This window comes from Schistocerca nitens, chromosome 8 (assembly GCF_023898315.1).
Source record: "Schistocerca nitens isolate TAMUIC-IGC-003100 chromosome 8, iqSchNite1.1, whole genome shotgun sequence".
Classification (NCBI taxonomy): domain Eukaryota; kingdom Metazoa; phylum Arthropoda; class Insecta; order Orthoptera; family Acrididae; genus Schistocerca; species Schistocerca nitens.
In genome coordinates this window covers 367639796-367663557 of record NC_064621.1, presented here as the reverse complement: position 1 = coordinate 367663557, position 23762 = coordinate 367639796, and the positions used below count along the sequence as shown (strand labels likewise).

Here is a 23762-nt window from a genome sequence, read left to right as displayed (position 1 = left end):
TCGCTATGAAGACGGCCGCTGCAGACCAGCAGTCTAATGTAGCGGTAGTCGTCGCGCTGCGTTAGTGTAGCATACACTGAAGTGTGCCTCGAGCGGTATTAGTTTGTTACCATCGTAGAGCTAGTTCAGAGTACTGTCAGGCTGATGAGTGGAACGGATCTTGTTGTGCACCAAGCATACAGATCTTAGCAGTATTCACTGTACTGCTGTACGTTATAGTACTGTCTTCAATGATAACTCATTCCGAGCAGCATTGGAGTGAACTTTTCAGACCACTGTTACCTTTCAGCACGGTTGCTGTTTGCGTGTTTCATCCTTGAAACACTTCGGCCACCAAGTATCAAACAACCACACACTACTACAAACTGCCACAGCTGGGGCAATCCCTGAAAGATACGTTCTTCCTTAATTAATAAAGTGTTTGTGTTTCACTTAATTGTACACCGATTTCTTTCTTTAGCTCGTACACAGCTGGAAGAGTACAGTCATCTTAATTTTTGACTGTGGGAACCTGTGCGTTATAATTGAGAACTATGGCTGTAGCTATTATCAGAATAAAAGACGCAGGGAAAGATTCTGATAACGTAGTTACTTTCTTGATTCACTGGAGTTTCAGGTAGTGCCCACATATATCTGAATTTTTTTACGTGCTGCTCAAACGTCTCCCTCATTAATGCGACATTTTAAATCTGTCACACCCGTCTCGAGTACGAAAATGAAAATACGTAACATTAACATTATTTCTGCTCTGAATTTACAACATTATGATTTGAAGAGATAAATGTAAGCTCCACTAGAAAGAAAAGGAGTCTAATGGAAGAATCGCACGCAAAGCTATTGCCTGTAGTCTGCTGATAAGTGTGACTTCATACCGTAGGTGGAGTTCCCTATGGAAGGTCCGCGATAGTCAAACAGGTGGTAGAAGATGGGAGCGGCGTCAGACTGGTTAGCCATGATCCTCACTGCGGTGTCTGATGGCTCCACGAAGCCGAAGTCTGTCAGCATCTGTCAACATAAACATCTATGTCAAAAAATGACGTGTACGATTACCTGGAAATAAGGAGTCAGTTTACACTTAATGTAAAAAGATGAGTAACCTTTTAGCTTCACAATATACATTACGTTTCAAAAGAGTACCAGAGTTTTACAATGAATATTATGTTCTTGATGTGGACTACGACATGCAATGTACACTGTCTGATCAGAAGTATCCGGACACGTCTATGGAATGCAGAATTGATCAGCAGATGAGACGAGAGACGGACTTGCCAGCATACTGTGCTGTCAGTAGAGAAGCACTAACAACAGTGTGGGTCATTCAGAAGAGCTCAGTGACTTCGAACGTGACTGGTCAGGAGATGTCACGTGAGTAACAAATCCATCAGAGACACTCTAACGCTTCCAAAGCTGCCCAAGGCGACTGCTGGTGATGTGACTGTGAAGTGGAAACGCGAAGTAACGACCACAGCTAAACCAAGACCTGCCAGACCTACTGTACTGACGGACAGGGATCGTGGAGTATTGCGGAAGGTCGCGTTACAAAATCGCATAAAATTACCGGAAGGAATCAATCGCGAGTTCAAAAGTGCTATTAGCAGTTCACCTAGCACCGTGAGTTGTGTAGGGAACTAAAACGAATGACGTACAGTGATCGAGCAGCTCGTTATAAGCCACATGTTTTCTGCAGTCAGTTCTAAGAGATTCTTGAGACGGTATAAGAGCGACACCACTATACAGTGGACGACTGGAAACAAGTGATCTGGAGTGATGAATCCCGCTATACCGTGTAACAATCCGATGGAAGGGATTGGATTTGGAGAATGCATGGAAAACGTTACGTGCAGTCACGCTCAGGGTGATTTAGCTCCCCCTACCAATGTCATTTTATGCAACCCGCTATGTTATATGTGGCCTTGATAAACCACGTGAGAGATTTTCATATTCACTCGCTCGCTACACCCAAACTACACTTATGCTCATAAATTAAGGATAATGCTGATACATGGTGAAACAACACTCTGGTGGGTGGTTTGCGGGTTTGAATCACCTTGAGGTGTGACCATAGGGTACATTTAACATGCGGTCGTCGCAAGGTGCCGCTGGCAGCAGTCCACATACACAGAGGTGTGTTGGTGCATGCCAGAGTACGGTGCAGCGAGTAAGTGTGCAGTCGTTTTCAGACGTGCTAATGGTGACTGTGTGTTGAAAATGGCTCAAAGAACACATACTGATGACATTATGAGGGGTAGAATAGTACGGGACGACCACAGTGTACAACACCACAAGAAGACCGATATCTCACAATCAGTGTCCGCAGACGGCCACGGAGTACTGCAGGTAGCCTTGCTCGGGACCTTACCGCAGCCACTGGAACAATTGTCTCCAGACACACAGTCTACAGACGACTGAACAGACAAGGTTTATTCGCTGCAAGGTGTATTCCACTGACCCCAGGTCACAGGAGTGCCCGTAAAGCCTGGTGTCAAGAACACAGTACATGGTCACTGGAACAGTGGTCCCAGGTTATGTTCACCGACGAGTCCACGTATGGTCTGAACAGTGATTCTCACCGGGTTTTCATCTGGTGTAAATCAGGAACCAGATACCAACCCCTTAATGTCCTTGAAAGGGACCCCTATGGAGGTCGTGGTTTGATGGTGTGGAGTGGGATTAAGATTGGTGCACGAACACCCCTGCAGGTCTTTGAGAGAAGAACTATAACAGGTCACGGGACGTCATTTTGCACCAGTATGTCCATCTTTTCAGGTGTGCAGTGGGTCCCATCTTCCTCCTGATAGATGATAACGCACGGCCCCAACGAGCTGCCGTCATGGAGGAAAACCTTGTACAGAAGATATCAGGTGAATGGAGTGGCCTGCCTGTTCTCCAGACCTAAACCCCATCGAAGACGTCTGGGATGCTCTCGGTCGACGTATCGCTGCACGTCTTCAAACCCCTAGGACACTTCAGGAGTTCCGAAAGGCACTGGTGCAAGAATGGGAGGCTATACCCCAGCAGCTGCTCGACCACCTGATCCAGAGTATGCCAACCTGTTGTGTGGCCTGTGTAAGTGTGCATGGTGATCATATCCCATATTGATGTCGGGGTACATGCGCAGGAAACAGTGGCGGTTTGTAGCATATGTGTTTCTGGACGGTTTTCTCAACTTATCACCAATACCGTGGACTTACAGATCGGCGTCGCGTTTGTTCCCCATGTGCCTATGCTATTAGCGCCATCTGTGTGTAGTGCGACGTTGTGTGGCACCACATTCTGTTATTATCATTAATTTATGAGCATGAGTGTATTAGTCCTGCTGAAAAATCGAACAGGACTTATTTGTACGAAATTTAATAAAGTTAAATATTGCACTGGGATACATTTTCGACTTATTCAAGAATAACGTACAAAACTGACCTTACAATGCACCCACACTCACACCCCACCTATCAGGATTTCTAGTATGTTGTTAACGGCACTCCTTCTGCCACTGCTAAAAAATATGCTATTGCACGAATTATTTCCGGCATTCGACCTTTTTCGGTCTTTATTGATGGGCCTTATTACGCTAACGGCTTCATCGAGGACTTACAAATTTTAAAACTGACGTTTGTGTTAATCTAAAAGTTTTGCGAATGTTACTAGCAAAAAATAAACAATTACATCGTTGTATTCGTCAGGCCTTCAACAGCCCAATCAATGCAGACTGAGAAAGGTCGAATATCTGGAATGGTTTATGTAGTCAGAAATTTTTGAACAGTGGTACAAGGGACTGCCATGAACAACATCCTAGAAGTCCTGACTGGTGAGGGGTGAGTGTGGGGGTGGAGCTGCGTCTGAAGATCACTTCTGTACATTTCCGTTTAATAAGTCGAAAACCGTGATCTCCAGCGAAAATGTATTCTGGGTCCATATTCAACAACATTAAATTTCCTACAAAAAGATCCAGTTCATTTTTTCTGTAGTGCTAATAGTTTGCGTGCAGCGAGCGAGAGAACATGAAAGTCTCTAGCTTGGTTTTTTAAGGCCAGATATGGCATTGCGGGTTGCCTAAAACGGCATCGGTAGGGGCAATTTAATCACACAGTATAGAAGCAACTGTGAAGTATGGTGTAACGGTAGGAGGATGTTTTTTGTGGATAGGGTGTGGCCCACAATGTGGACGGGTGTAACCACATTTTAGAACATTATCTACCGAGTACAGCAAAGAAAAAGTTCGGAGACGATGACTCTATCAGCATTACAATGCACCCTGTCATAAAGCAAAATCTGTGATAAAATGATTCGTGGATAGTAATGTTCCTAAAATGGGCTGCCCTGCCCGGAGTCCCGAGCTGAACCCAATGCAATAGTTTTGGGATGAGTTGAAATGTAGCCCAAGACCCCAGAGTACATCACTACCTTCGCTGGTTTCGGCTCTTGAGGAAATATGGACTGCCATTCCTCCACATGCATTCAAGCAGAGTTCAAGGCGTCATAAAGGCGAAGAGTAGACACATCCCACATTAATGTCCTCTAATAGGTGTCCAGGTTTTTTGATCAGATAGTGTGCCTAATGTCGACAACACAACAATGGTGTGGTATCTATTAACGGTAGTTGGGAACTCCAACGTCAGGCGCATAATGGGGCCCCTTAGGGATATTGCAGCAAGAGAGGGGAAGAAAACGAATGTGCACTCCGTGTGCATACCGGGGGGAGTCATTCCAGATGTGGAAAGGGTCCTTCCGGATGCCATGAAGGGTACAGGGTGCACCCATCTGCAGTTGGTCGCTCATGTCGGAACCAATGATGTGGGTCGCTATGGATCGGAGGAAATCCTCTCTGGCTTCCGGCGGCTATCTGATTTGGTGAAGACTGCCAGTCTCGCTAGCGGGATGAAAGCAGAGCTCACCATCTGCAGCATCGTCGACAGGACTGACTGCGGTCCTTTGGTACAGAGCCGAGTGGAGGGTCTGAATCAGAGGCTGAGACGGTTCTGCGACCGTGTGGGCTGCAGATTCCTGGACTTGCGCCATAGGGTGGTGGGGTTTCGGGTTCCGCTGGATAGGTCAGGAGTCCACTACACGCAACAAGCGGCTACACGGGTAGCAGGGGTTGTGTGGCGTGGGCTGGGCGGTTTTTTAGGTTAGGTGGCCTTGGGCAAGTACAGAAAGGGCAACAGCCTCAACGGGTGCGGGGCAAAGTCAGGACATGCGGGGACCAAGCAGCAATTGGTATTGTATTGTCAACTGTCGAAGCTGCGTTGGTAAAGTACCGGAACTTCAAGCGCTGATAGAAAGCACCGAAGCTGAAATCGTTATAGGTACAGAAAGTTGGCTGAAGCCAGAGATAAATTCTGCCGAAATTTTTACAAAGGTACAGACGGTGTTTAGAAAGGATAGATTGCATGCAACCGGTGGTAGAGTGTTCGTCGCTGTTAGTAGTAGTTTATCCTGTAGTGAAGTAGAAGTGGATAGTTCCTGTGAATTATTATGGGTGGAGGTTACACTCAACAACCGAGCTAGGTTCATAATTGGCTCCTTTTACCGACCTCCCGACTCAGCAGCATTAGTGGCAGAACAACTGAGAGAAAATTAGGAATACATTTCACATCAATTTTCTCAGCATGTTATAGTCTTAGGTGGAGATTTCAATTTACCAGATATAGACTGGGACACTCAGATGTTTAGGACGGGTAGTAGGGACAGAGCATCGAGTGACATTATACTGAGTGCACTATCCGAAAATTACCTCGAGCAATTAAACAGAGGACCGACTCTTGGAGATAACATCTTGGACCTACTGATAACAAACAGACCCGAAATTTTCGACTCTGTATGTGCAGAACAGGGAATCAGTGATCATAAGGCCGTTGCAGCATCCCTGAATATGGAAGTTAATAGGAATATAAAAAAGGGGAGGAAGGTTTATCTGTTTAGCAAGAGTAATAGAAGGCAGATTTCAGACTACCTAACAGATCAAAACGAAAATTTCTGTTCCGACACCGACAATGTTGAGTGTTTATGGAAAAAGTTCAAGGCAATAGTAAAATGCGTTTTAGACAGGTACGTGCCGAGTAAAACTGTGAGGGACGGGAAAAACCCACCGTGGTACAACAACAAAGTTAGGAAACTACTGCGAAAGCAAAGAGAGCTTCACTCCAAGTTTAAACGCAGCCAAAACCTCTCAGACAAACAGAAGCTAAACGCTGTCAAAGTTAGCGTAAGGAGGGCTATGCGTGAAGCGTTCAGTGAATTCGAAAGTAAAATTCTGTGTACCGACTTGACAGAAAATCCTAGGAAGTTCTGGTCTTACGTTAAATCAGTAAGTGGCTCGAAACAGCATATCCAGACACTCCGGGATGATGATGGCATTGAAACAGAGGATGACACGCGTAAAGCTGAAATACTAAACACCTTTTTCCAAAGCTGTTTCACAGAGGAAGACCGCACTGCAGTTCCTTCTCTAAATCCTCGCACAAACGAAAAAATGGCTGACATCGAAATAAGTGTCCAAGGAATAGAAAAGCAACTGGAATCACTCAACAGAGGAAAGTCCACTGGACCTGACGGGATACCAATTCGATTCTACACAGAGTACGCGAAAGAACTTGCCCCCCTTCTAACAGCCGTGTACCGCAAGTCTCTAAAGGAACGGAAGGCTCCAAATGATTGGAAAAGAGCACAGGTAGTTCCAGTCTTCAAGAAGGGTCGTCGAGCAGATGCGCAAAACTATAGACCTATATCTCTGACGTCGATCTGTTGTAGAATTTTAAAACATGTTTTTTGCTCGAGTATCATGACGTTTTTGGAAACCCAGAATCTACTATGTAGGAATCAACATGGATTCCGGAAACAGCGATCGTGTGAGACCCAACTCGCTTTATTTGTTCATGAGACCCAGAAAATATTAGATACAGGCTCCCAGGTAGATGCTATTTTTCTTGACTTCCGGAAGGCGTTCGATACAGTTCCGCACTGTCGCCTGATAAGCAAAGTAAGAGCCTACGGAATATCAGACCAGCTGTGTGGCTGGATTGAAGAGTTTTTAGCAAACAGAACACAGCATGTTGTTATCAATGGAGAGACGTCTATAGACGTTAAAGTAACCTCTTGCGTGCCACAGGGGAGTGTTATGGGACCGTTGCTTTTCACAATATATATATAAATGACCTAGTAGATAGTGTCGGAAGTTCCATGTGGCTTTTCGCGGATGATGCTGTAGTATACACAGAAGTTGCAGCATTAGAAAATTGTAGCGAAATGCAGGAAGATCTGAAGCGGATAGGCACTTGGTGCAGGGAGTGGCAACTGACCCTTAACATAGACAAATGTGATGTATTGCGAATACATAGAAAGAAGGATCCTTTATTGTATGATTATATGATAGCGGAACAAACACTGGTAGCAGTTACTTCTGTAAAATATCTGGGAGTATGCGTGCGGAACGATTTGAAGTGGAATGATCATATAAAATTAATTGTTGGTAAGGCGGGTACCAGGTTGAGATTCATTGGGAGAGTGCTTAGAAAATGTAGTCCATCAACAAAGGAGGTGGCTTACAAAACACTCGTTTGACCTATACTTGAGTATTGCTCATCAGTGTGTGATCCGTACCAGATCGGGTTGACGGAGGAGATAGAGAAGATCCAAAGAAGAGCGGCGCGTTTCGTCACAGGGTTATTTGGTAACCGTGATAGCGTTACGGAAATGTTTAACAAACTCAAGTGGCAGACTCTGCAAGAGAGGCGCTCTGCATCGCGGTGTAACTTCGTCGCCAGGTTTCGAGAGGGTGCGTTTCTGGATGAGGTATCGAATATATTGCTTCCCCCTACTTATACCTCCCGAGGAGATCACGAATGTAAAATTAGAGAGATTAGAGCGCGCGCGGAGGCTTTCAGACAGTCGTTCTTCCCGCGAACCATACGCGACTGGAACAGGAAAGGGAGGTAATGACAGTGGCACGTAAAGTGCCCTCCGCCACACACCGTTGGGTGGCTTGCGGAGTATAAATGTAGATGTAGATGTAGATATTTGGTTCGACTTTCCATGATGTAAATTGTAGAAAGTGCTAATATTGAAAATGACAACAAATCCGGAAATATCAGATGCAACCAGAAGGATCTGAAATAATAGTCAGATGACGAAAGCATTTAAACAACACGAATTGACTGTTAATCCCGCATTATATACATTTTTTCTCAGACAACTTCAGTGTAAACCAACTGTGTGTATCAATATAAGTGCCATACTTTATTCGGGAGAGGGGACTCTTTTAGAAATGTCTTGCCCTGTACATGAAACAAGTGCAATATCTATTAATGACATTACTGGCCATTAAAATTGCTACACCATGAACATGATGTGCTACAGATGCGAAATTTAACCGACAGGAAGAAGATGCTGTGATATGCAAATGATTAGTTTTTCAGAGCAATCACACAAGACGGCGCCGGTGGCGAGACCTACAACGTGCTGACATGAGGAAAGTTTCCAACCGACTTCTCATACACAAGCAGCAGTTGACCGGCGTTGCCTGGTGAAACGTTGTTGTGATGCCTCGTGTAAGGAGGAGAAATGCGTACCGTCACGTTTTCGGCTTTGATAAAGGTCGGATTGTAGCCTATCGCGATTACGGTTTATTGTATCGCGACATTGCTGCTCGCGTTGGTCGAGATCCAATGACTGTTAGCAGAATATGGAATCGTTGGGTACAGGAGGGTAATACGGAACGCCGTGCTGGATCCTAACGGCCTCGTATCACTAGCAGTCGAGATGACAGGCATCTTATCCGCGTGGCTGTAACGGATCGTGGAGCCACGTCTCGGTCCCTGAGTCAACACATGGGGACGTTTGCAAGACAACAACCATCTGCACGACCATGGCGAGACCATGGCTGCGGTTACCCTTGACGCTGCATCACAGACAGGAGCGCCTGCGATGGTGTACTCAACGACGAACCTGGGTGCACGAAGGGCAAAACGTCATTTTTTCGGATGAATCCAGGTTCTGTTTACAGCATCATGATGGTCGTATCCGTGTTTGGCGACATCGCGGTGAACGCACATTGGAAGCGTGTATTCGTCATCGCCATACTGGCGTATCACCCTGCGTGATGGTATGGGGTGCCATTGGTTACACGTCTTGGTCACCTCTTGTTCGCATTGACGACACTTTGAGCAGTGGACGTTACATTTCAGACGTGTTACGACCCGTGGCTCTACCCTTCATTCGATTCCTGCGAAACCCTACATTTCAGCAGGATAATGCACGACCGCACGTTGCAGGTCCTGTACGGGCCTTTCTGGATATAGAAAACGTTCGACTGGTGCCCTGGCCAGCACATTCTTGAGATCTCTCACCAATGGGAAACGTCTGGTCAATGGTGGCTGAGCAACTGGCTCGTCACAATACGCCAGTCACTACTCTTGATGAACTGCGGTATCGTGTTGAAGGTGCATGGGCAGCTGTACCTGTAAACGCCATCCAAGCTCTGTTTGACTGAATGCCCACGCGTATCAAGGTCGTTATTACGGGCAGAGTTGGTTGTTCTGGGTACTAATTTCTCAGGATCTATGCACCCAAATTGCGTGAAAATGTAATCGCACGTCAGTTCTAGTGTAATATATTTGTCCAATGAATACCCGTTTATCATCTGCATTTCTTCTTGGTGTAGCAGTTTTAATGGCCAGTAGTGTAATTTTAAACCCTAGAAAGGGAGTGATTTTAAACTCTAAAGGAAGTCTGAGGGAAGGAGAGTCCGCCGCGAACTCACGTCGACGACAGCCTGCGCGTCCTGCAGAGTGATGCTGGCGTTGCCGAAGTAGAAGTCTCGGATGCGCAGCGCTGCGTCCTGGCGCTGCTCGGCCGTCGGCAGACGCACCAGCGGCGCCGCCGCTTCCACGAAGTGCTCGTCCAGCTGCTCCAGGGCCGCCTCGCTGCTCAGGTAGCCCTTCCCTGCACACACAGTGCAAGCATTCGTCTCACCCACCTTCTCAAAAATCCAACCTTCACCGTTGGAGATTGCGCATCCACAAAAGAAGGAAAATCTCCATTGCAAGAAGATAACATACCAACTGGAATAGGGGTTGAGAACAGAGAGAAAGAAAGTATTTCTGACAATAATAGCTACTGCCTGACCGATATAGACGAGTCAGCTCGTGCTATTAACCCTTTCGTGAGCCGTGGGAAACATGCTTCCCACTACAATGAACTCGCTCCTAGTCCTGTGGGATTCTCAGGTCCCACCTCTGTATGGTGCTACTACCTAGTGAACAGTATAGGTACTACTTCCAATCGGAAGTTCCCGCCGTTTTTACTGTACCTTCACGCAGAGGCATTGTACAGCTGACAAGGGAAAGGCCTCAGACACGGCCAACCGATTCAGCTCAAATTTGGCAGGTCGTTTGTGTACAACCTAAAACGAGGGAATCTAAGATATTTTGGGTCAACACCCCCGAAATTTTGAGAAAATCACCCCTAAAGGTTATGACGAGCAATCGACTCAAAATTGGCGGTTTGATAGATAATTGTAAATAGAGCATTTTTCATCATCAGGTATAGGGTCCGAAAATGCATACTTTTCCAGAAATCGAGGTAAGAAACTTTTACTACTCCCGCTTCTGTACCCACACAAGTAAACACTTTTTGCCGACAGCACCGATAGCGCAACGGCCACGGTAACTGGCTGGGACTTGGAGAACCCGGGTTCGAATCACGAAGAAACCTTGCGGATGTTGTTCTTTTCGTTTGTATTTTTCCATATCTCAGTTAATAGGGATAGGAGGGTTAATAAGGTAAGTATTATTATCATTCCTTATTGATTTACTTACCTTATTAACCCTCCTATCCCTATCAACTGAGATATGGAAAAATACAAACGAAAAGAATAACATCCGCTACGTTTCTTCGAGATTCGAACCCGGGTTTTCCGATTCCCAGACAATTACGTTGGCTATTGCGCTATCGGCGCTGTCAGCGAAAGGCGTTTACTTGTGTGGGTACAGAAGCGGCAGTTGTAAAAGTTTCTTTCCTCGATTTCTGGAAAATTTTGCGTTTGTGGACCCCATAAAATGCTCTGTTTACAATTATCTATCGATCCCGCCAATTTTGAGTCAATTGCTCGTCATAACCTTTAGCGGTGATTTTCTCAAAATTTCGGGGGTGTTGACACAAAACTTAGAGTCCTTCGTTTTAGGTTGTACACAAGCGACCTGCCAAATCTGAGCCGAATCGGTTGGCCGTCTCTGAGGCCTTCCCCTTGCGAGTGTTGCTCTGTAGAGGAGCCTTTCAGTGCGGTTTGCGTGACATTTTTTGATTTTTTCCTCAAAGCTATGGTATCAGTTAAATAATTTTGATTTACCCAAATTTATGAAGGAAAACGTAAAATCGCAACGAGGAGAATTCTAGAATGAGATTTTCAGTCTGCAGCGGAGTGTGCGCTGATATGAAACTTCCTGGCAGATTAAAACTGTGTGCCCGACCGAGACTCGAACTCGGGACCTTTGCCTTTCGCGGGCAAGTGCTCTACCAACTGAGCTACCGAAGCACGACTCACGCCCGGTACTCACAGCTTTACTTCTGCCAGTACCTCGTCTCCTACCTTCCAAACTTTACAGAAGCTCTCCTGCGAACCATGCAGAACTAGCACTCCTGAAAGAAAGGATATTGCGGAGACATGGCTTAGCCACAGCCTGGGGGATGTTTCCAGAATGAGATTTTCACTCTGCAGCGGAGTGTGTGCTGATATGAAACTTCCTGGCAGTCACTTTCCTGTCCTCAATTCATGACCCATGAGAAACAGCCACAGTGAAAAGGAAAAACAAGGACGGTACTAGTACAGAGATTTCTTGTCCTGAAGTTGTGGCAGAATGCCACAAAATAATGGGTGGTGTCGATAAGTTTGATCAATTACGAGAAAGGTATGCTATCGGCAAACGTTCTGTAAAATGGTGGCACAGAATATTTCATTTCCCGGTGGAAGTTGCTGCAGTGAACAGTTTTATTCTGTGGCTAATAAGTAAAAGAGAAAGTGGACAGCATGATCAGCTCACATACAGGATCCATCTAGCCAGACAATTGATCGCTGGCTTCTCATCTCAAAAAAGGAGTGGCCAAAAACCTGTCTTTCTGGCAAAAAGGGGTAAAGTACCTGAAGATTTTCGTCATGTGGCTGTAGCGGAGCATCAACCCATTTTAGGAGAAACCTACTGGACGTGCCGTCATTGTAGTACCAAAGCTGCGGAAAAGAGCACTAGCTGTATTTATACATATTGTCAAATACCACTTTGCATAGATCCATGTTTCAGAAAATTTCATGGCAAGTAATTTTGAACAATCATTGTAAAAAGAGAACTAAATTTATGAAATAAATATGACATATACTGAAAAAAGTTGTTTTTGTCATTTAACTCCAAGAAAGGGCAGTGGGAAGAATTCTTCCCATCCTGTTGTGTGACCTCACTTTCACAGTTGGAGCAAATTTGATATTCTGTATGATAAACATACCTATCTGTTAACTAATATCTCCTCTCCATTCATTAAAAAAAATGCTCAATAATTTTGCCCATGAAAGGGTTAAGAAACACAGAACTGAAGTGTACAAGTGCCTAGAAGAGCAAGCGCAAAGAATGCGGAAGTGTTCAGATCGCTGCTTTCCAACAGTGGAAAAGAGCTGAACTGTAAGAATTCCAATTCCCGACTTCGATAGGGAAAGAGGAGATGCTGGGTCGATCTTGGGTGTCGTCCTCGAGACAACAGCCGATGGCTTCTGCCGAACCGGGAAGAAATGGTTCAAATGGCTCTGAGCACTATGGGACTTAACTGCTGTGGTCATCAGTCCCCTAGAACTTAGAACTACTTAAACCTAACTAACCTAACGACATCACACACATCCATGCCCGAGGCAAGATTCGAACCTGCAACCGTAGCGGTCGCGCGGTTCCAGACTGAAGCGCCTAGAACCGCTGATTATGAAATAAATGCAAAAAGAGGCGACTCACTGATTCAATGACATAAACGTTTTGTTATTTATCCACTGTCCCTGACGTAAAAGCTATGTTATAAATCAATATACATGGTAATACTCGCACTCATAGTATATCTCAATTAAAAGTGTGGCTTACTGTCTGCTTGGAGCGCAGCTGTCGCCTTGTACACTGAAGCGCCAAAGGAACTGGTACAGGCAAGCGTATTCGAATACAGAGATAAGTAGGAAGGCAAAAGACGGCACTGCGGTCGACAAAATGGTTCAAATGGTTCTGAGCACTATGGGACTTAACATCTGTGGTCATCAGTCCCCTAGAACTTAGAACTACTTAAACCTAACTAACCTAAGGACATCACACACATCCATGCCCGAGGCAGGATTCGAACCTGCGACCGTAGCAGTCGCGCGGTTCCGGACTGCGCGCCTAGAACCGCTAGACCACCGCGGCCGGTATGCGGTCGACAACGCCTATATAAGAAAAGTGTCTGGCGCATCTATTAGATCGGTTACTGCTGCTACAATGGCAGGTTCTCAAGATTTAAGTGAGTTTCAACGCGGTGCGCACGAGCGATAGGACCGTAGCGGTAGCGCGGTTCCAGACTGAAGCGCCTAGAACCGCTCGGTCACACCGGCCGGCTGAACCGGGAAGAGACATCGTGTGCTGAGCCAACTATACATACGTTAATAAATTGTTTGTTCTTAAATAATTATGGAACGGACGATACGATATGCCATTGCAACTATAACTACAAATTTTGTTTCAGGTTCTAGTTCAGTACTTGCCCTCTAAGAATAATCTCAGAGGAGGAAGTTCCAGCAGAGAAATCTGTTGCCCTGACGACAGTTGCGACGTCTCAATCGATGGGAAGCGGCCAGTGATTCTTCAAATACAACTGACAGCTATAATGTCAGGCTCTGAGATGCTTTTGCAAGAACAAAAATGTGTTGTGCAGTTCAAAGTGCCGTGGTGCACGTCCTTGCTTTCGACACCGTTCTTCACAAGCGTCTTCTAACGAAACTGCGCGCCTACGGAGTATCGCCTCAGTTGTGCGACTGGATTCGTGATTTCCTGTCAGAAAGGTCACAGTTCGTAGCAATAGACGGAAAGTCATCGAGTAAAACAGAAGTAATATCTGGTGTTCCCCAAGGAAGTGTTATAGGCCCTCTATTGTTCCTGATCTATTTTAACGACGTAGGAGACAATCTGAGTAGCCGTCTTTGATTGTTTGCAGATGAGACTGACGGAGACTTTTACTTGGTGGGAGCATAGATACGGGGTGCGCTCAGCTTCGTCAGGCTTGAGATTTCCTTGTTAAAAGCTGGAAATGGTGTCCATTGTGCCCGCCCCACTTCATCGCTATCTCGGAGATGCTGTGTCCCATCGCTCGTGCGCCGACTATAACACCACGTTCAAACTCACTTAAATCATGATAACCTGCCATTTTAGCAGCAGTAACCGATCTAACAACTGTCATTTACCGTCTTGTAAAGTCATCAGATGATCAAAACGACTTGCAAAATGATTTACATAAGATATCTGTATGGTGCGAAAAATGGCAATTGACCCTGAATAAAGAAAAGTGTGAAGTTATTCACATGACTACTAAAAGAAATCAGCTAAATTTCGATTACGCGATAAGTCACACAAATCTGAAGGCTGTAAATTCAACTAAATACTTAGGGATTATAATTACAAATAACCTAAATTGGAACGGTCAGATAGATAATATTGTGGTTAGAGCAAACCAAAGACTGCGATTCATTGGTACAACACATAGAAGGTGCAACAGGTTTATTAAAGAGACTGCTTACACCACGCTTGTCCGCCCTATTCTGGAGTATTGCTGTGCGGTGTGGGATCCTCATCAGTTGTGACTGACGGATGATAGCAAAAAAGTACAAAGAAGGGCAGCTCGTTTTATATTATCGCGAAATAGGGGAGATAGTGTCACATACATGGGACTGAACTGGAGTGGCAATCATTGAAACAAATGTGTTTTTCGTTGCGACGGGATCTTCTCATGAAATTTCAATCACCAGTTTTCTCCTACAATTGCGAAAGCATTCTGTTGTCACCCACCTACACAGGGAGAAAAGATCATCCCGATAAAATAAGAGCAATCAGGGCTCGCACAGAAAAATTTAAGTGCTCGTTTTTCCAGCGTGCCAATCGAGAGTGGAACGGTAGAGAGACAGCTTGAAGCTGGTTCATTGATCCCTCTGCCAGGCACTTTATTGTGAATAGCAGAGTAATCACGTAGATGTAGATGTAGAAATGAATTTTACATAATATGACTATATTTTCAAAGTACAGGTGATATATGCAACTTTCGAAGTACGACTGTTTTGTTATACCCACATTCCTTACCTCTTGGCAGTGAAGGTACACATTCACTAGTGATAGTGCACTATCCCTAGTCAATGTGTATTGTTTTACAGAACTGCAATCAGTAATCCACTTTCACTAAATGCACCAGTGAAGTTGCACTATCACCAGTGATGGTATACTTCCCCTGAAACTTCCTCTATAACTTGTGCACATTAAAATGTCTGCCGAATGTGTGTGCAGGACAGACGACGTTATTATAACACTCAACCGCTATCGTGACAAACAAAACGTTCAAAATTTGTCTCGTGGTCGTCCACGGTCAACAACACCAGCTTACAAGTAACACAGACAGTCCGCGCAGCGAGGATGAAACAGATGCTGAAAATCAGATTACCATTGACACAAGTTGACGACCACTCACCTTGCGCTCCAATCACGCCGTCGCCTGACGTGTAGCCCACGAGGATGGGCATCCTGCTGAAACGGCCGGCCTTCAAGCTGCTGATGGGGTCCTCCAGAATTACGGTGCCGTCGATTACGGGACCCCAGGCGACGGCGACAAGGCGGATCAATTCCTGTGAGAAACACGACTTAATTTCAAAACATTAACCAAAACAAAACTTTCGGGGCGGACATAAATTTGAAGGTATGAAAGCCTCCGAAGCAAATTCTATACTAAATGCACGATATTGAATTTCATGTATCGCCAATACCGACGCTAAAAGTAGTTAGCCCTCTTATTACTCCTGCTTGCTCTTTACCTTAGTGGTATTTTTTGCTGACATTAGTCTCCACTGAATCATTGCCCTAAATACTACCATTCCGTACGAATCCCCCTCGACCATTGTCAGACGGTAGCTAAATGCCATGTGGCTTCTGGTCTCGCCATTATATAGCCCTGGTAACGGCTGTGACGTCACTGGTGCTCAGTCCGTGCTACATACACAATGTTCCCATCGTCGTGTCTGTCGCGCTCACTGTAACTCCGCGATGAATGGGTACCATAATGCAACAAGCCACAAGTCACTGTATCTGTTGAGGGTATTATTAGATATTTTGATGTCTGTAGTTAGTTTTATTACGCTATCCAAGAAACAGTTAGTCCTCCTGATGGTGGAAGGTCGCTGGATGAAACTTTTTTATGTTGTCATTCTGTTTCCATTCCTGCTGCAACCAAAATATATCAATAAAGCAGTGTGGGTGGCGAAAAAGAATTGTTTCTTTTTAGCGCGGGATATTTGCAATTTATAAACATTTGCGATAAGGTTGAGTACCGAGTCAGGACTTGGACAATGATCCACGCAGAGTGGCACAATAGATTCTTCCCGAGCTGAACTGGAGAACTGATTCAGACGAAATGTAGACGCAGGCTGAATCGGTGGTTCGCGCAACTAGAAGCGAACTGTCCGAAGAACATTGGTAGCTGACCCTATACGTAAGTAAACCAAACGTAATGTGCATAAATAGACCAAGAGATCCGATATCGTTTGACTATGCAAGTGAAGTCAGTCTTATCCTTCAAGTATCTAATAAGCGTATCTGTCTGTAGCGATTTAAGATGAAACGACCACATAATCCAGTCGTTGTGAAAGCAGAAACCAGCCAACGATTTATTCGGAATGTAGTTCATCCACGAAAGAGGTCGCTTAGCAGAACCGGGCGCTTAGTAAAAACCTCGTTCGACAAATTCTTCAGTATTGTTCGTCGGTCTGGATCTTTACCAGGTTGGATTAACGGACGAGACAGAAAAGATTGAAAGAACAGCCTTACACTTCGTCTCGGTTTTGTTCACTTTGCCCGAAATTATCGTAGACATGCTCAACGAACTGGAGTTGCAGATGTTACAAGAAGACTTTGTGAATCGCGGAAAGCCTTGCTCACAAATTTATTAGAGCCCTTGTTCCAAAAAGAGTAAAAAATCATACTAGTTCCTCCGAAATATGTGTTGTGTAATGACCCTGACGGTAGGTTGCAGATATATATTTTAACGGTTTTTGTGATAATATTTACTATATAAGTGACTTATTAGTGGTTTCTTCATTCACCTCTGTCTTTCTTGTGTTGTGACCTGATATTTGTGTGTGTTTCGTATCGAGCAACTTAACCTCTTACCCGTGTTTACATTCCGCGCTGACCAGTTGCAGCTGTAGCGGCGCATCGAAAGCTAAGTACTAATTAATTGTTTGTGTATAGTAGTTTATTTAGGAACTTTAGTAGTCTTCGATTTTCTTCCTGTGTTAGTATTTTGTTATATTCTCATTTGTTGTTGATTAATACTGTCAATAATAGTAGTTACTTTCCTTGTGGAGCAAGTTTGTGATTATTGTAGTCAGTTTTTAACATCTTCTTATTGTAGTAGCGGAACTTAGATAAAGTTGTTTTCTTGTTTCAATAACTGTAAAATTTTATCATGAGTGAGAAGTGTGGGCTTTGCCGTAGGTTCGTGAGTAGTGGATTGCGGTGTGAGACTTGTTCGAAGTATTTTCACTGGTGGGAATGCAGTGGGGAAGCCAGTGGACATTCTGGTGAGATCCTCTCCTGGAACTGCAGGTTATGTAGCAAGAGTAAGTTGATAGAGGAGCAGGAGCGTAAGATCTGTGCCCTTCAGGTGCAGTTGAAAAACGCACAGGAGGAGCTAGATAGGATGAGGAGGGAAAAGGGGGTTGGGGAATGGGAGCTGGCTGTTGGCAAGAGATCTGCTAGGAGAAGGAGATTTTCAGATAGTTTTACTATTGGTGTTTGTAATAGATTTGACCAACTGTCAGAGTCTAGTGGAGAGGAATCTCTAGTAGCTATAGATGTAGGAAGTATGCAGCAGACCTCAGCAGTTACGGTGGCTAGGACAGTTGCAAAGACTAAGAGAAAGAAGAAGGTTCTGCTGTTAGGTAGTTCTCATGGTAGAGGTGTAGGCCAGCAGTTGCAGGAAGTTTTGGGGAGTGAGTACCATGTCACCTGCATTGTGAAGCCTAATGCAGGATTGGCTCAGGTGACTTTTAACATAGGGGGGTTATGTAGGGATTTTACAAAAGAGGATCAGGTAGTGATTGTGGGTGGGGCTGGTAATAGTATTGATAGGGATGGGGAGTATGACATAGATGGTGACCTGGATAAGATAGCCACTCAGACTGGCAACACGAATGTGCATTTCGTGGAACTGTTTCAGCGTCACGATCGGCCTCATCTTAATACAGCCGTTAGGCGTAATAACATGAGACTTGGGCGTGCACTAATGACAGAAGGCATGAGTCACATTTCAGTGGTGTCGGTGGGGTCTATCAGCTGGACGGGTTTCACTAGACATGGCCTGCACCTCAACAGGTATGGAAAGGGGAGGTTGGCAAAGCTTGTAGGTGACAGCATAGGTGGGGGTGGGGGGATCACTCATGGGAAAATTCCGGTAGTTGTGGGTGTTAGAGCTGTACCTTTTTTAGATTGAAGTCAGCTGACAGGTATTCCTGCTTAAGGGAAGTCTCTCTAACAAAGAAACCACTTTCGACAAAGCTTAGGTATCCGATTAATGAGGGAATTAGTATATTTCATCAAAACATACAAGGCATTAGAGATAAAGTTAGTGAACTACTTATAGATGTGGACTCTGAAATTATTGGTATATCTGAACACTTCTTAAATAAGGAGATAATTCAGAGGCTTCCTTTACCAGGATACAGGTTGGCTTGCAGCTTTTCTAGGAGCTCTTTGCGGTGTGGGGTAGTACCCATGTATGTGAAAAACGGTATCCCATTTGAGTCAATTGATGTTTCAAAGTACTGCACTGAAAAGGTGTTTGAATGTTGTGCAGGTGTGGTTAAATTTAGTGGAGCTAAACTCCTTACTGTTGTTATTTATAGATCCCCAGACTCCGATTTCACAACATTTTTGCTAAAGCTAGAGGAGGTTCTTGGTTCACTTTATAGGAAATACAAAAAGTTATTTATATGTGGTGACTTCAATATTAATTGTATAAGTGATTGTGCAAGGAAAAGGATGCTGGTAGACCTCCTTAATTCATATAATCTTATGCAAACCGTATTCTTTCCAACGAGAGTGCAAGGGAACAGTAGAACAACCATAGACAATATTTTTGTTCATTCGTCATTACTAGAAGGGCATTCTGTTAGCAAAATGGTGAATGGCCTTTCAGATCATGATGCACAAATTTTAAGTCTAAAAGATTTTTGTGCTGCAACACATGTTAAATATAGTTACCAACTTTTTAGGAAAGCTGATCCAGTTGCTGTAGAGACTTTTGTAAACCTTATCAAGGAACAAGAGTGGCAAGATGATTATAGTGCTGATACAGTAGACGATAAATATAATGCTTTCCTCAATACTTTTCTCGTGCTCTTTGAAAGTTGCTTTTCGTTAGAACGTTCAAAACAGGGTACTAGCACAAACAGGCAGCCCGGGTGGCTGACTAAAGGTATAAGAATATCTTGTAGAACAAAGTGGCAATTATATCAAAACGTTAGAAACAGTCACAATCTAATTGCAGTAGCCCATTACAAACAGTATTGTAAGGTGCTTAAAAAGTTATTAGGAAGGCAAAAAATATGTGGTATGCAGATAGAATAGCTAAGTCTCAGGATAAAATTAAAACCATATGGTCAGTCGTAAAGGAAGTGGCTGGTCTGCAGAGACAGGTGGAGGATATAGAATCATTGTGTAGTGGGAATGTCCGTGTTACTGATAAGTCGCATATATGTACAGTATTTAATAATCACTTTCTGAATATAGCCGGTGAACTAAATAGAAACCTAGTCCCAACAGGGAATCATATAGCGCTCGTAGAAAAAAAGAGTTCCGAGACTGTTACCTGAAATGCTCCTCCATGATACTGACAAGAGGGAGATTGAGTTAATAATTAAATCACTAAAGACCAAGAACTCTCATGGATATGACGGGGTATCTAGCAGAATACTGAAGTATTGTTCTATGTATGTTAGCCCAGTACTTTTCCTTTAGGAGCGGTCGGTTTCCTGACCGATTAAAGTACTCGGTAGTGAAGCCACTTTATAAAAAGGGAGACAGGGATAATGTTGATAATTATAGACCTATTTCTATGCCATCGGTGTTTGCTAAAGTTATCGAGAGGGTTGTATATACAAGGTTACTGGAGCATTTAAATTCACATAATTTGCGGTCAAATGTACAGTTTGGTTTTAGAAATGGCTTAACAACTGAAAATGCTATAGTCTCTTTTCTCTGTGAGGTTTTGGACGGATTAAATAAAAGGTTGCGAACGTTAGGTGTGTCCTTTGATTTAACGAAGGCTTTTGACTGTGTTGACCACAAAATATTACTGCAGAAGTTGGAACATTATGGAGTAAGGGGAGTAGCTTACAATTGGTTCGCCTCTTACTTTAAGAACAGAAAGCAGAAGGTAATTCTCCGCAATATTGAGAGTGGTAATGATGTTCAGTCCCAATGGGGCACTGTTAAATGGGGCGTTCCCCAAGGATCGGTGCTGGGGCCACTGCTGTTTCTTATTTATATAAATGATATGCCTTCTAGTATTACAGGTGATTCAAAAATATTTCTGTTTGCTGATGACACCAGATTGGTAGTGAAGGATCTTGTGTGTAATATTGAAACACTATCAAATAATGTAGTTCATGAAATAATTTCGTGGCTTGTGGAAAATAATTTGATGCTAAATCACAGTAAGACTCAGTTTTTACAGTTTCTAACTCACAATTCAACAAGAACTGATATTTTAATCAGACAGAATGGGCATGTTATAAGCGAGACGGAACAGCTCAAGTTCCTAGGCGTACGGATAGATAGTAAGCTGTTGTGGAAAGCCCATGTTCAGGATCTTGTTCAGAAACTAAATGCCGCTTTATTTACCATTAGAACAGTATCTGAAATAAGTGACATTTCAACACGAAAAGTAGTCTACTTCGCATATTTTCATACGCTTATGTCATATGGTATTATTTTTTGGGGTAATTCTTCTGATTCAAAAAGGGTATTTTTGGCTCAAAAACGGGCTGTTCGAGCTATGTGTGGTGTAAGTTTGAGAACCTCTTGTCGACCCCTATTCAATAGTCTGGAAATTCTGACATTGCCCTCACAGTATATATTTTCTTTATTGTCGTTTACTGTTAGCAATATTAGCTTATTCCCAAGAGTTAGCAGCTTTCACTCAGTTAATGCTAGGCAGAAATCAAATCTGCATGTGGAATGCACTTCCTTGACTCTTGTGCAGAAAGGAGTGCAGTATTCTGCTGCATCCATTTTCAATAAGCTACCACAAGAACTCAAAAATCTTAGCAGTAGCCCAAACGCTTTTAAGTCCAAACTGAAGAGTTTCCTCATGGCTCACTCCTTCTATTCTGTCGAGGAGCTCCTGGAAGAGCTAAAAAATTAAGCAAATTCCAGAGTTACATTCCTGATTTTCTTTATTTAAACTAACGACGTGTCATCTGAATATGTTTCTTATATTTCATTTTATCTGTTTCTACAATCGTGTTATAATTTCGTGTATTGACTCGTTCCATGACCATGGAGACTTCTTAATGTGGTCCCACGGAACAATAAATAAATAAAATAAAAAAAACATAAAAAAATAAAGTTAGAGAAATTCGGTATCATGCGGAGTGGCACAAAGAACCTTTCTTCCCCCATCGTTTGGCGGCTGTGGCCGAGCGGTTCTAGGAGCTTCAGTACGGAACCGCGCTGCTGCTACGGTCGCAGATTCGAATCTTGCCTCGGGCATGGATGTATGTGATGTCCTTAGGTTAGTTAGGTTTAAGTAGTTCTAAGTCTAGAGAACTGATGACCTCAGATGTTAAGTCCCATAGTGCTCAGAGCCATTTGAGTTCAAATGTGTGTGAAATCTTATGGGACTTGACTGCTAAGGTCATCAATCCCTAAGCTTACACACTACTTAACCTAAATTATACTAAGGACAAACACACACACACCCATGCTCGAGGGAGGACTCGAACCTCCGCCGGGACCAGCCGCACAGTCCATGACTGCAGCGCCTAAGACCGCTCGGCTAATCCCGCGCGGCTCAGAGCCATTATATGCTGATGAGATATACAGGAACTAGAAGATAATTTACAAAGACCTGTGCATAGATTGAGCCAAAATGCAATATGCTACTATTCAACTACATCTGCAAGTAAGACAAAGATCATCGTCTTCAAAGGGAAGAAACCAGTCATACAGAAAATAATAATAAATGAGAAAATTTTAGAACAGGTATCCCACTTCAGTTACCTAGAATGTGAGGTTAGTTTCAACTATGGCAAAGACATTGAGAGAGATTAGTACATTTCAAGCTATAAGCGGAATATTTGGAAGAAATTTAATGTTTCCATCAGGTTAGAACCAACAGCCGTTAAGTACTTTAGAAAATACATTTTAATCATCAGCTGTTTTATTTAGATGATATGTAGTTTAAGTAAGACAGCTGATGATTAAAATGTATTTTCTAGAAACGATTGGAAGAGCTTTGGGAAGAGGAACAAGAACGGAAACACAAATGAAATCTTGCAAAGGTATGGTTGTACTTACTCTTGCATGTAACTTCGAATTATGGACAGTAAGATCAAACAAATTGCGTGTACAGGCAGCAGAGATGAAGTTCATCAGATATGTAAGGGTGTATAATAAAATGGATAAAATAAGAAATGAAAAAATAACATCAGACTTAAAAATCATTTCAGTTAATTACAAGATAGGACGGAATAGAATGAAGTGGAAGGATCATATTGATAGACAAATAGAAAATAAATTGTCAAAAAGTAATGAATTATCGGTCGTCTGGGAAGAGAAAACTAAGTAGACGTCTTAGAATGCGAGTGGAAGATACTGCCTCACCTCTGGAGGAATGACGTCACCGTCGTGTGTGATGAGGTCAGCCGCGTCCTGAGTCCTCAGGAAGTCGACCAGCTGCTGCGAGTCGTTGGTGCTGAGCCCCAGCGCCTCGCCCAGGGCGAACGCCCTCCGCCGTGGGTCCGACACGATGCCCCACGGGCTCACCGCCTCGCCACTGATGACAGTCGCTTGTTGGAACAGCCCTGCAAGAACGTGTAGCCCGCTGAGTAGTGACTCCCAGTTTTAGTTTTAGTTTTAGCTATGTCATGTTTGGTAGATCATTAGCCCGATTATTTTATCGACATGATGTGGAACAAGTCAGATTACAAGATATGCAGGGTGGGCCATTGATTGTGACTGGGCCAATATCTCACGAAATAAGCGTCAAACGAAAAAACTACAAAGAACTAAACTCGTCTAGCTTGAAGGGGGAAACTAGATGGCGCTATGGTCGGCCCGCTAGATGGCGCTGCCATAGGTCAAACGGATAATAACTGCGTTTTTTTAAAAAAGGAACCCCCATTTTTTATTACATATTCGCGTAGTACGTAAAGAAATATGAATGTTTTAGTTGGACCACTTTTTTCGCTTTGTAGTAGATGGCGCTGTAATAGTCACAAACATATGGCTCACAACTTT

General features: G+C 43.8%; 1 protein-coding gene across 1 annotated transcript in view; it reads right to left on the bottom strand.

Moving 5' to 3' along the window:
- Positions 1–23762, bottom strand: part of LOC126199573 (acetylcholinesterase-like) — a 108081-nt gene that overhangs the window by 19841 nt on the left and 64478 nt on the right. The window contains exons 5-8 of the mRNA XM_049936496.1: positions 23127–23326; positions 15718–15871; positions 9755–9936; positions 873–1005 (exon numbers count right to left, since the gene is read on the bottom strand). Coding sequence (XP_049792453.1) covers positions 873–1005; positions 9755–9936; positions 15718–15871; positions 23127–23326 — 669 coding nt within the window. The remainder of the gene's footprint in view (positions 1–872; positions 1006–9754; positions 9937–15717; positions 15872–23126; positions 23327–23762) is intronic.